The sequence below is a fragment of the Acomys minous genome (assembly GCF_964271855.1).
Source record: "Acomys minous genome assembly, chromosome: 13".
NCBI classification, from domain to species: Eukaryota; Metazoa; Chordata; class Mammalia; order Rodentia; family Muridae; genus Acomys; species Acomys minous.
The window spans coordinates 112233894-112247115 of NC_140495.1; the positions used below are offsets into that span (position 1 = coordinate 112233894).

Here is a 13222-nt window from a genome sequence, read left to right on the forward strand (position 1 = left end):
AGCCCAAGTTCAGCAAAAAGTATAAGGAGTTTCAGACAAGAGCAGTGGGAGCCATCAGGCCATAGAAGAAACTACTGATCCAAAAGCATAGGATTCAGTGACCAACTCCTTTTAGACTAAGAAAGCAACGACAAGGCTCGGTGTTTTAGATTGGTGTGGATTTGTGTACACAGACAGGGGTTTAACGTCATATTGGCAACAACACACTGTATATATGGTGAAGGTGCACACCCTTCAGCTCTAAACAATGTGACCACACAGCGCCCAGGAGGATGGATGGACTCAGAATGTGCACTATAAAGCGAGGCCACATAACCTCAGAAAGAAAAATCTTTTCCCCTCATATATGGGGATACAGTCAATAATATGCACATATAAGAAACAAGTATACAATCCAGTGGGACATGAAGAGAGGAAAGGGTTAATCCTGCCCTTAGAAAGGACGGAGTGCTGTGATGGACACAGGTTATGAAAGAGGATAAAACACTAATTGTTTCCAGTTGTAAGTCTTTCACGGGTTCTCTCTTCCTTTGGTATTGGTGCTGGGTAAGTGCATGAAATATATTTAATAGTGTAAAATCCACAGCGAATCTCCACAGGTTGAGAATGTCTGCCCTAATTGTGTAGAAATCACTAAGAGTGTGCTCTGGTTAATTTAGGTATGTTCTTTTCTTTTTGTAATAAAATTAAAAAATAAATAAAAAACGGGAAGAGACTGGGGCATTTTCCCAGTGGAGGGATTTCTTCTGCCTCAGGAGTTACCCTCAGGCTGCTGAGGGCGGAGGGCGGAGCTGCCTGAGGCTCCTACACCTGTGCACAGCCATTCCCTGCACCTGCTCTCCTGGTAGCCCCTTTCCTGGGGCTAAGAGGCTTCTCTTTTAGTTTAGGAAGGAGTCTGCAGGTGGGCCAGGGTCACTAAAGGGAAAAAGCTTAGCGTTGTGTCCCCCCCCCCCCTACGCCCACCTGCAGCATCCTGTGTCTTCCTGGGGTTTGGAAGCCTCAGGCATATCTTTGGACCTCCTACAGGGATTACTCTGCCCCTGTGTAGGGAGGTGGGGGGTCTGAAGGGCCCAGAGCACCACTAAGCTGTTCCTCATCTGCTGGACTCCCCGCCCCCACACTGGCGCACTTCCCTTCTCAAAGCTTTCCTGCACTCTCTGCTCTCCAAGGCAAAAGTACAGCTTCCGCTCCCATCACAGTGTCCGGGCACTATCTCAGACTTGGGGAGCACCCCAGTTCACTGCGTTTCCTCCTTGTTCTCCAGAAGCTCACATCCTGAGCAAGCCCTGTACTCAAGGACAGACCCATCGATTTAGAGAACAGCTGAGTCTTTTCTACTCATCCTTACCTCTGCTCATAGGTTTTTGCTTTAAAAAGAACCTGCTTATATTCGTAGGGGCCACAGTTCTAGCTCTGGAGCCTAAGCTGCAACCTAGCTGGTCAGAAGCGCTCCTTCTGTGGTGAATCAAGTTGCATTCTGGGGAGGGCAGTGATGGCCAGCACTCAGGAGGCAGAGGCAGGCAGGGTTTGAGTTCGAGGCCAGCCTGGTCTACAAAGCGAGTCCAGGACAGCCAAGGCTACACAGAGAAACCCTGTCTTGAAAAACAAAACCAAAACAGTTGACTTCTGGTTTACTTAGACTTTGGTGGTCTTTTCATCATTATGTGCATGACCCTCAGACTCAGCAGCCTTAACAGCTTGTGCTGGTCTGTGGAGAAGTGGAAGGTCATGATTTCAGATCCAGGATCACACACCATCTTGGCTCGTGGATCCCTTGGCTCCGAGGCTCCCAGACACCACCCCTACCACACTTACTGGCTTCCTGAGCATCTCTCCTTCCTCTGCCACCTGAGAAAAGAAAACCATGTGTGGGTGGCATGGGAGCAGGGTCTTATAAGGGCCTAAGCCAGTGGTTCTCAGCCTTCCTAATTCTGCGACCTTTTCATACAGTTCCTCCTGTGTGGAGACCCCCATCCATAGAATTATTATTTTTATTATTTCTGTTGCTACTTCATAACTGTAATCTGCTACTGGTATGAATCATTAAGTAAATATCTGATATGCAGGAGATCTGATACGTGACCCCCAAAGGAGTTGAATCCACAGGCTGAGAACTGCTGACCTAGCAGAACCCCTCAGTCCAGAGCCTAAGAGGAATTTCTGGATGTGAGGTGATGTAGTCTCTCTGTGGAGGTCGGTCCTCAGCCAGACCCTCACCTCTGACAGCCGGGCCTGACGCTGTCATGCATGTTGTAAAGTGGAGCAGAGCAGAGCACAGTCCCCCAGGACCCAGGGCCAGATCCAAGGAGACCCTGTTGATTCTTCTTCTCTGTTGACAAGAGTGAGATTCTGAAGGATTGGGGGATGGAGGGCAGACTCTCCAGGAAGGGCCCTGGAAGGAGGCAGGAGCTCAGGAGGCTGGCATGCATGCTCTCAGCACAGTGTCCTGAGTGCAGGGGACAGGATGGAAAACACCTCCTAGGAGAACAGACAGGCCCCACACACAGGGACAAGCAAGGGCCTTGTCCTCCACACAAACTGAAAAGACAAGAAATAAACACAGAAGATGCTTTGGATGGGACAAATTGGAGTGCTAAGGCTGCTCTGGATTTGGTTGGCGCTGTTGGAAGTCAGCAAGACCTTTGCTCAAGCTCCCTCCCCTCTTTTGTTTAAATTTTAGATTTATTTATTAATGATGCATACAGTGTTCTGTTTGCATGTACATCTGCATGACAGAAGAAGGCACCAGGTCTCATTATAGATGGTTGTGAGCCACCACGTGGTTGCTGGGATTTGAACTCAGGGCTTTTGGACAGAGAAGTCAGTGCTCTTAACCTCTGAGCCATCTCTCCAGGCCCCTCACGCTCCTTTTAACTGTTGCATGAATGAGAGAAGTTGTCCATATTTGTGGGCTGTCACATGATCCTTCCACACCTGTATCCGTGTTACAAGGTCTAAATGGGAATAAAATGAATCTCCTCAACGTCTCTTTCCTGGTCTCCAGGTATTTGTGGAGCGATTTCACCCACTCGCCCTCCAGGTAGGTCCTCTGTCTTTCTGCCTCGCCAGCCTGCTGGAACTTTCTCGGGGTGGTCTGCATCCATGTTGTCATGTCTTTGGCTTGGGAGTTGGTTCCCTCTTTTAGTCATGTGACTCCATGGATAGAGTCAGGTCCTCAAGCCTGGTAGCCAGCGCCTTCAGCCTTGAGCCATCTTGATGGTCCCTGGAGAGCAGTGGACTTGACCTTCCCTTTGGGAGGTTCCTTCACTCCTGGACTTGGCACATAGAGAGCTGGCCACCCTGACACTAGACACGGCGTTTACTGGCCTGATAGGTAGCGTTGTCTTCTTCCTGTGTCCTTTTCTAAAAGGTTGGAAGAAGCTGAACGATTAGAAAAGTTATGAGTGGATATGAAGGGGTTTGAAGAACAAAGAGTGGGTGAGCTAGGAAACCCGGAAGTGTCGCTCAGTCTCTCCCTTTGGGAAGGATCGCAGAGCGGGCTGTGCAGCTGGAGGGGTCACTGGTGGAGGCTGAAGCGCTTGGGAAGCAAATAGCGCAGCTGGTAAAGGAGAAATAAAGTGTTCAGACCCGAAACTAAGAGCGGGAGTCCCCTGCTCTTGCCGCCCGCCCTGCTCCATGCACTTTCGCTTTATCACCATGAACTTCCGGTTTACGGTTGGGGGCACACAGTCCACCATGTTGGGCAGGCTAACCCTGCAGGAGCTTCTCACCTTGAGCCTGCAGTCAGGGTCAGGGGTCCCCGTGCTCAGCCTGCTTTCCCATTTGATTCTGTCCAAGACCCTTGCTCTGGGTGGTGCCACCCACAGCCAGGGTGAGTCTTCTCTCAGTTGAACCTTCCAGAAAAGCACCCTAGACAGCCCAGAGTGCTGTTTCCATGGAGACGCCAAGTCCCACACAGTTGACATGAAGATGGATTGGCGCCCTCCTGTGGCACCTCCAGCTGTGGTCTCGTGTCACCTAACGTCTGACTGTGTTCCAGAAATCACTGTGTAAACACCATAAAGTGAACTTATATGAACCTGCATGGTATGTCCTGTGTTACACAGGTGGCTCTGTGATGTATAGAACCTGTATGTCATGTGTGCCGACAGGAGTCTCAGTCACATGGGTGTGTGAGGGTGTTGTGTATGTCATAGCATTCTCTCTCTCTTTCTCTCTCTCTCTCTCTCTGTGTGTGTGTGTGTGTGTGTGTGTGTGCACGCGTACACACTTGTGAGGTCTGTGAGACAGGTTCTCACTACGTGGCTGTCTGACCTGGAACTCACTGTGTGGCGCAGGCTGCTCCCACCCTCAGCGTCTAGGATGCTACGGCCGCACTCAGGCGCCATCATAGAGCTAAAATAGCGGCTTTTCAGTAAGTAGTGCGCTATGTTAAGGAAGACTGTGACATGAGCACACAAATTACAACTGTTGTCAATCGAGGATTATGTCCTGTGCATATTACACGTGCTCTACTTATTCTTATTACTTATTCTATATGTATGAATATTGTGGGTCTGTGTATGTATGTGCGCGTGCCTGCAGTTCCTGTGGCGGCCACCAGAAGGCGCTGAATCCCCTGGAACTGGAGTTAGAAACAGTTGTGAGCCTCCCCGAGGGTGCTGTGGCTATGAAAGTGTGTGTGTGGATGTGAGTGTGTAGTGTTAGTGTTTGTGTGGTGTGTGTATATGTTAGTGTGTGAGACTATGTGGTGTGTGTATTACTGTATAAATGTGTGTTGTGTTTGTGACAATATGTATTTGTGAGTGTGTGTATGTGTGTTGTGTGCATGTGTGTATGTATGTGATTGTGTGTGATTGTGGGTGTGTGTGTTGAGGATGGAGGTTACTGTGGAGTGATCCTCGTGCCTTGAGCCCACCAGCTAAGCATTTTACCACTGAGCCATCATTGCTTTTCATAATTTTTTTCTTTTACAACTGAGATTTATTGGCTGAGGAGCAGAGCACACAGACATTTCAATTAAAAAAAAAATATTTAATACACAGTGCTCTGCCTGCATGTACACCTGCTCACCAGAAGAGGGCACCAGATCTCATTACAATGGCTGTGAGCCATCATGCGGTTACCGGGAATTGAGCTCAGGACCTTTGGAAGAGCAGTCGGTGCCCTTAACCTCTGAGCCATCTCTCCAGCGCCCGACATTTCAATTCTTAACACAAGCACCCAGACTCTGAAGTCACACACACGCTGTGTTCACGGACCCACATGAAGAGCCGTGTGTTGTCTCTCTTTGAACTTATTCCAGTGACGTTCCAGACTCAGAATTGACAGGTTTTCCTTGAGACCTCACATATCAACCAAATGCTCACAATCCTCAGTTCCACTGAGGCACCGAGAGAGCCAGCTTCCTTCTCCCCTGTGCTGTATACCGGCTGCCAGCAGAGGGCGGTGTTTCCATATCAAGGATGGAGAGTACAAGTGGCTCTTCCCACTTCAAACGATTCAATTAAGAAAAAAAAAATCCTGGGGGCTGGGGAGATGGCTCCGTGGTTAAGAGCACTGCTTGCTCTTCCAAAGGACCTGGGTTCAACTTCCAGCACCCACATGGCAGCTCACAACTGTCTGTAACTCCAAGATCTGACACCCTCACACCAATGCACATAAGTTAAAATTAAATAAAGTATTAAAAAAAGAAAAGAAAAGAAAAGAAACACATCCCATAGGTGTGCCCAGCCATTTGGGTTTTAGTAAATTTCAGATGTAGTCACTTTGACAGTCAAGACTGGCCCTGGCACTGCACCGTCTTCTATCTCATCTATCTCTAAATAAATTAGTCTGGAGGTAGAGGAAGAGAAGAGAGGGAAGAGGAGGAGGAGGAGGAAGGGAGGAGAAGGACCAGGAAGAAGAGAAAGAAGAGGAGGAGGGAGGGGAAGGTGATGGCAGGAGGGATGGAGCCTCCAGGAGAAGCACCGTAGCCAGTGAGACCCTAGGAGGACGCACGCGGTCATCTCCTTTCCATTCTTTGTTAAGTTTTGTTTTGTTTTGTTTTGTTTTTTTTGCTGGAGATGTAGTTTACTGGTCCAGTGTAGGATGCTCAGGAGTTCAAGGTCATCCTAGGCTACACAACCAATGGAGCAGCGGCTGGAAGCCAGCAGGGGATGCTTCAGAGTCAGCCTCAACCCTTTTTTGTTCCTTCTCTTCCTTGTTGGACAAATCCACATTCTGCTCTCTCTACTTTGCCTTCAATGGATACAAAGTTAGGATAAGTAGCCTCCTCCCCCCTCTTCCCTCTTTGTATCTACCAAGTTCTTGGAGTTGGTCTCACTATCCAGGACATCTTCAAAACCTCCAGGGCTGGTTTCCTCCATCTGCAGACCCTGTGTGAAGTTCTGCGCTGGCTGCCTGTGATCAGAGCAGAACCTGCTGCATTGCAAGGAAACAGGGATGCAGTAAAGAATAAACGAATAAAAGAAAAAATAACCAACCCAAAACAAACAAACAAAAACACTTGTGGAATTTCAGCCCCGCACCCACCAGCCACCCTCCCGACCCGCCAGCCCCACCCTCCCCACCTGCCAGTCCCCCCCCCACCTGCCAGCCCCCCCTCCCCATCCGGCAGCCCCCCTCCTATACTGTGGGTCAGGGCAAGGCTTGTGCTCCTGCAGCACGGTTTCTCCTGTGGACACAAACCCAGTCTCTGGTGCATTTGCGTGTGCATGTATGTTTGTGTGCACCCCCGCAGGTCCCCAAATATGAGAGAGGTTCAGGTGATCCACTTAACACAGGCAGACAGGAGGGGGTGACTCTTCCCATCGACATTCTCTCCTGGGTCCAGAAGTGTGGGAAAATGAGCCAAATTGCAGCAGTCCCTGATCAGCTGCTGCCCTGCCATGAGCTGGCCTCAGGCCACCGCAAATCTTTCAGAAAACAAAACAAACTCACTCAGAAAACAAAATGAAACAGTTTTACCATCAGGATACTGACTCTCAGGCTTAAAGCTCACCTAGTGCTGACTGAGTCTGAAATTCCTGGTCCAGTTCGATGTCTCTGCCAGTTACAGACCTGGAAGGCAGGAAAAAGCTCAAGCTCAGCCTGTGGCTGCTGAAAACTCTCAAACCCTGAGGCTGCCTGGTCTACACAACAAGTTCCAGGACAGCCAGCGACACAGAGAAACCCTAACACTGTCTTGAAAAAACAAAAACAAACAAAAAAGGAAACAAAAGAAACAAAACAAAAAGGGTAACATAAGTCATCAGAAGATTAAATATACAGGTTAAGTGCAACTGTGTAAGTGTCTGGACCATGTTCCTGAATCTGTAGCAGGAAGAGGTAACTGTAGTCAGCTGTGTGGGCATCAGACTCCTGCATAAGGAACAAGCACCTGGAGGCTGTAAAGGAAGCCGCCACCCATTTGCTAATTAAAAGAGAAATGGAGGAAGACCATCTGCTGCTGCCAGTGGGGTCTCCAACTCAGCTACAATCTGGGCCCAGACCCAGCGCTAGGAGTCAGTCCACCCAACATCTACTCCATCTGTGATCCGCTGCGTCGGGCAGAGGAGCCAGAGCCACAGAACCAGACCCAGGTGCAGGCAGCTGCCCTGAGGAGGAGAACCTGAAGCATGGCCGCCATGGAAGTCCACACCCGCCCCTCGGAGCAGCTGCTGCTTTTGCCTGTGTGGTTTTTTTTTTTTAAGTGTTTATTTCTATGAATGTTGCCTGCATGTACACCTGAATGCTAGCAGAGGTCAGGAGATCCCATGATAGCTGGCTGTGAGCCACCATGTGGTTGCTGGGAATTGAACTCAGGACCTCTGGAAGAGCAGTCAGTGCTCTTACCCACTGAGCCATCTCTCCAGCTCCCTTGAAGTTGTCCTTGCTTTTTCAACAGGGTCTTTTACTTGTCCCATCTTGTTGAGTTGCTAGGGGCTGCCTAGGCCGTGAGGTCTAGGGATCCGGCTGTAAAAGGAACTTTTATTCGCTTGAGTAACCTAGACCTCGAATGTTTTCAGCCTCTGAGACTTCCCCTGACTGAGCTCACCCTTGCTTGTTCCTACCGAGCTCTGGCCTGGCTGGTTCATCTCGGCTGTTCTGGCTCAAACTCCTCTCCAGCTGACTTATTCTTTTCTCTTGGCCTCTGAATGGCTCTGCTTGGCCTCCAACCACCTCCAGCATCAGTTCTGACCCTCTGGCTCCTTCTCACTCTCCTGCTCATCCTGTCTTCACCTTCGTCTTGCTTGCTCTTTCCCTGCAACCTGTCTCTGCACAACTGTCCTGGTAAAGCTGCCTTCTCTCTCCCTCATTCTCTGTGCTGCTCCACTAAGCAGCTTCCCTTTGCTCTCTCTTGAGAGTTGGGCGTGTCCTATTCTGTCAACTCTTTCTCTGATTTGTCATTTTCTCTTCCTCTCAAATAGACACCACTTTCAAACATGGGTGCTTCCTTCTACAAACTAACTTTCCCTTCATTGTTGGGGATTAAAGGTGTGTATCTGCAAACCTTATCTGAAACTTGCTGTACACCAGGCTGGCCTTGAACTCAGATCTGCTTGCTTCTGTCTCCTGAGATTAAAGGCTGTGCCACCACCACCACCACCACCACCACAAAGTGTGTTATATTTCAGCCAGATCACATAGACGTAAAGTCTTTGGATGCGATCTCTTGCCAGAGCCACCATGTTCTGAGTTAAATTTCCTCTACAATCCACCTATCAGGGATACACCTATCTCTGCTTCCCCAGTGCTGAGATGACTTTAACACCTGTGCCCCGCCCCCTCGCCCCCCATTTTCCCTGTGTAACAGCTCTGTAGACCAGACTGGCCTCCAACTCAGAGATCCATCTGCCTCTGCCTCTGGAGTGCTGGGATTAAAGGCCTGTGCCAACATGCCTGGCCACACCTGGCTATTTATTTATCCATGAGTTCTGGGGACCAAATTCAGGTCTTTGTGATCACAAGTGCTTTACGGACCGAGCTGTCTGCCAGTCCTTGTTTTGTACGTTTGTTCTTTGCACCTTAATTTACAATAAAGGGCCAGGAAAGTATCCTGAGAGGGAGAGACCATGCGAGTGCATTACTTAAGAACGCCATTGTTTTAGTTGCAGGCCTGTGGCTACAGATGTGCTGGGGGTGCCAACTGATTGTGGGACACTGGCTCAGGTTCCCCCATACATAGGATGTGCCTTTCCCCCCTTATACCCTTTCCTTTAAATTGTTAACATTTTATTTAACATACAACCACATAAATTTCCCTCTTTGCTTCCCACCCTCCAAGCCCCCTCACATCCTTCTCCTGTGTCCCCTGAATCCCTGCTAAGTAGCCGGCCTCCTTTTCATTATTATAAAGTTGTTTATTATTACGATTATTTCTGTTACATACACACATATTAAACACACAGATATACAGATACACCCTATGCAGTGGAGTCCAGGGCTCCCCGTTCTGCACTGGAGAGCCACTGGAGGGCTCATCCCTGGGGAGAGACTCACTTCCCTTTCCCAACAGTCCTTGTTTCCTGGAGTCCTTTGCTGGGCCTGGAACCCTGAGCTCCCCTCCTCCCACACTAGTCTGTCCGTTGGTCTTGTTGTTGCTCAGGTCTTGTTTAGGCAGCCATATTGTTGACGTGTCTTGGTGTAGTTTCTCTGCTCCTCTGTCCCTTCTTCTCTGATGTCCCCTGAGCCTTAAGTGCAGGAGTGTGTTGTGGATGAAGCTCAAGGTCAGTTGTTTAGGTTAGCTTGGGCAATAGACCCTTAAAATTTTTTTTTTTTAGATATTATGCTCTTTGAGTCCTGTTTCATTATGAATGGTCACAGCACACACACACGCACACACACACATGCATGCACGCACGCACAAACACGCCCCACTCACAGAGCTATCTACAAATTAGATTTAGTGTGCAAGAGCCAAGGACCATCAGAAATAAGATTTACTGGAGAAGCCAAATTGTATGAGCTGAAGATGCAGGTGCAGGTGCACAGGAGGTGTGTGCATGTTCCTGACGGCTGTCACCTGCAGGTGCACAGGAGGTGTGTCCATGTTCCTGACGGCTGTCACCTGCAGGTGCACAGGAAGTGTGTCCATGTTCCTGATGGCTGTCACCTGCAGGTGCACAAGTGGTGTGTACATGTTCCTGACGGCTGTCACCTGCAGGTGCACAGGAGGTGTGTCCATGTTCCTGACGGCTGTCACCTGCAGGTGCACAAGTGGTGTGTACATGTTCCTGACGGCTGTCACCTGCAGGTGCACAGGAAGTGTGTCCATGTTCCTGACGGCTGTCACCTGCAGGTGCACAAGTGGTGTGTACATGTTCCTGACGGCTGTCACCTGCAGGTGCACAGGAGGTGTGTCCATGTTCCTGACGGCTGTCACCTGCAGGTGCACAGGAGGTGTGTACATGTTCCTGATGGCTGTCACCTGCAGGTGCACAAGTGGTGTGTACATGTTCCTGATGGCGGTACCTGCAGGTGCACAGGAGGTGTGTACATGTTCCTGATGGCTGTCACCTGCAGGTGCACAGGAGGTGTGTCCATGTTCCTGACGGCTGTCACCTGCAGGTGCACAAGTGGTGTGTACATGTTCCTGATGGCGGTACCTGCAGGTGCACAGGAGGTGTGTACATGTTCCTGACGGCTGTCACTTGACTCATCAAGACACAACTCTAGAACTGCCAAATAACTGAGGGACACTGTTACCTGCACACCGCTTAGTACTCCCTGCTCCTGCAGGTGTCTCTGTGTAACAAGGGCCTGCCTGGCTGTCCTGGAATCGCTTTCTAGACCAGGCAGGCCTCTGACTCAGAGATCTGCCTCCACCTCCCCAGGGATGGCATCAAAGGCATGTGCCACCACAAGCCTGGTACTTCAGTGCAAACCACTTACTGGTTTGTGGAGTTCGTGCAAAGGCTGAGTGCAGGACAAAGACAAAGAAGAATACAACAGATTGCCACAGTCATGGTCCACAGGAAACTGACAAACCAAGTGTTCAATGCTGGTACAGCCTCTTCCACTAGGAATCTGGCCTTGGAGATGTGCCTTGCTTTGGTCATGGGTCATTAAATTACTGAATCTTCTGCCGCAGTTACAGAGAGGGTCCTGGGGTGCAGGGGTGCACTGGGCTCCCCAGTTCTCCCCATTATGTGCACAGAAAAATGCAGAAACCCTGAGACATTGCTTCTCAAGAAATATTTGTTGTTTCTTAACTCAGAACTCTACACTCAGTCGCACGAGGCAGCTGTCCCAAGGCAAGAACAAGAGCCATGTCAGTCAATGTGAAAACACCTCAAAGGCCACCATTCACTCACAGGCCTAAATCTCAGAGGCCCTGGGGCCCAGTCCTCTCCCCTTCACCTCATCCCCAATCCCAGGCCCCCAGGTGTCACCTTTGCAAGCTGCCTGCAGCGGAAGAAATAAAACACTCAGGAGACTGACAGGTGGGCTGGAGGAGAGACCTTCACCTCAGCTTCCCCCCAAGGGCCTCAGGACAACTCTTCCCTCACACACTGACCTGCAGCAGCGGCATAGCCTCCATTTGTGCCTGTGAGAAGAAAAGCTGTGAGAGACACCCAGTAAGTTTCCAGAACGATGGCTACAGACCAGGAAGGGTCAGGAGTCATGAGGGAGGAGGAATGTAGGGAATGAACCAGTGTCAGCCTGGGGTTCAGTAGGACTAAGCAGGAACCTTCCCCTCTGACCTCTGACCTCTGAGAATCATGTCCAGGGCACATGCAGCCTCAGGCTGATGAAGCTGCCCTCCACCTTCCATGTGATTTCCAGTAAGGTGAGGGTCAGCACACAGACCCAGAGACGGGTGTGGTTGTGCATTTGGGGGGTGTGTGAGTGTGTGTGTGTGTGTGTGTGTGTGTGAGTGTGTGTGAGTGTGTGTGAGTGTGTGTGTGAGAGTGTGTGTGTGTGTGAGTCTGTGTGAGTGTGTGTATGTCAGTGTGTGTGTGTGTGAGTGAGTGTGTGTGTGTGTGTGTGTGTGTGTGTGAGTGTGTGCACACACCTCTGTGTCTGTGTTGCTTCCCATTCATGGTACATCCTTCTAAAAAGAGCAAAAAGAAAAGAACCCAGACCCAGACCCTCCCTACCTGTGTTCTTCCTCTTCATCCACATCACAACACCTCCAATCATAAAGCCCAAGATGACCACAGCTGCGATGACAGCAACAACGGTCATGACGGAGACGGTGGACTGAGGGGGCTCTGGGAAAGGAAGAGAAAGCAAGGGAAGGTGAGGGTCATGACCCCAGCTCTCAGCCCTGACCTGCTCAGGGGCTGCAGAAGGTTCCAGCTTTCCCTGAGCCCAGCTCTGCACCCACACCCTCCTTACCCCATCTCAGGGTGAGGGGCTCAGGCAGACCCTCATGCACCACATGGCATGTGTAATCCTGCTCCTTCCCAGAAGGCACCACCACAGCTGCCCACTTCTGGAAGGTTCCGTCCCCTCCAGGCCTGGTCTCCACAAGCTCCATGTCCTGGGTCAGTTCTTCCCCATTAAGCTGCCAGGTCAGGGTGATGTCAGCAGGGTAGAAGCCCAGGGCACAGCACCTTAGGGTGATGTCACCTTCAGGTCTGGGGCGATGGATGACATGTGCCTTTGGGGGGTCTGTTTGGAGATTTAAGAAATCCACAATTAACAAGATAAGAGAGAGAGAGGAGGGATCGCTTTGAGGGACACTTGGAGTTCCCTTCAAGGAGACAGACAGAGCGAGAAGAAGGCTGGTGGTTCTGCTAGATATCCTGACAACTGAGGTTGGTATCTTCCCAAAGAGCCCAACAACCCTAATCGGCTGGAAGTAGCTAAAGAGAACTAGGTCACATCCCATTTCCCTTCCAACCTTCTAGCTCTCCTAACTAGGGTTGGGGCGTTGGAAGGGAGGTAGAGACTTTAAGGAACTCCGATTAAAGTAGGTTAAAAAAAAAAAAAGCACCAACACATCACCACCATTCCAAAAGGAATCAGGTTTTGATTGACAGGATGACCCTCCCTCAGTTCTGTTCTTAAGTTTGTATTTACCTAGCAACAGCTTTCTCATTCCTAAATCAGCAGATCTTGCAGAGGAAGGCGACCAACAACTGAGTTCACCACAGGTGATTTACCCGTCTGTCCCTAAGCTGCTAATGTGGCCTCCTGGACAACCTAGGATGCAGATGCAGGTGCAAGGATAAAGATCGGGGGAGGTAATGGCAATGTGGAAAAGCTACAGAATTCTTTGGAACAACGGGAACCTGATACCAGCTATAAGGAAACTCAGGAAATAGTCACC

The 13222-nt window shown here is 50.0% G+C and overlaps 1 protein-coding gene across 1 annotated transcript; it reads right to left on the reverse strand.

Annotated features, from left to right (window-relative positions):
* Positions 1-4992: 4992 nt before the first annotated feature.
* On the reverse strand, positions 4993-12559 carry LOC311581552 (H-2 class I histocompatibility antigen, TLA(B) alpha chain-like). The gene is made up of 7 exons (XM_084753951.1): positions 12286-12559; positions 12045-12158; positions 11462-11491; positions 10417-11188; positions 6965-10372; positions 6264-6384; positions 4993-6201 (listed from the first exon to the last, which is right to left on the reverse strand). Exons 1-4 carry the CDS (start codon positions 12425-12427, stop codon positions 11172-11174), a joined length of 303 nt encoding a protein of 100 aa, XP_084610077.1. The 5' UTR covers positions 12428-12559; the 3' UTR covers positions 4993-6201; positions 6264-6384; positions 6965-10372; positions 10417-11171.
* Between the last annotated feature and the right edge of the window lie 663 nt (positions 12560-13222).

Coding starts and splice junctions, on each gene's coding strand:
- LOC311581552 (XM_084753951.1), bottom strand. CDS start 12,427: ATGGAGCTTGTGGAGACCAGGCCTGGAGGGGACGGAACCTTCCAGAAG. Junction 12,159..12,285: donor GCCCCTCACCCTGAGATGGG/GTAAGGAGGGTG, acceptor TTCCTTTCCCAG/AGCCCCCTCAGTCCACCGTC. Junction 11,492..12,044: donor GATGAAGAGGAAGAACACAG/GTAGGGAGGGTC, acceptor TTCTTCTCACAG/GCACAAATGGAGGCTATGCC.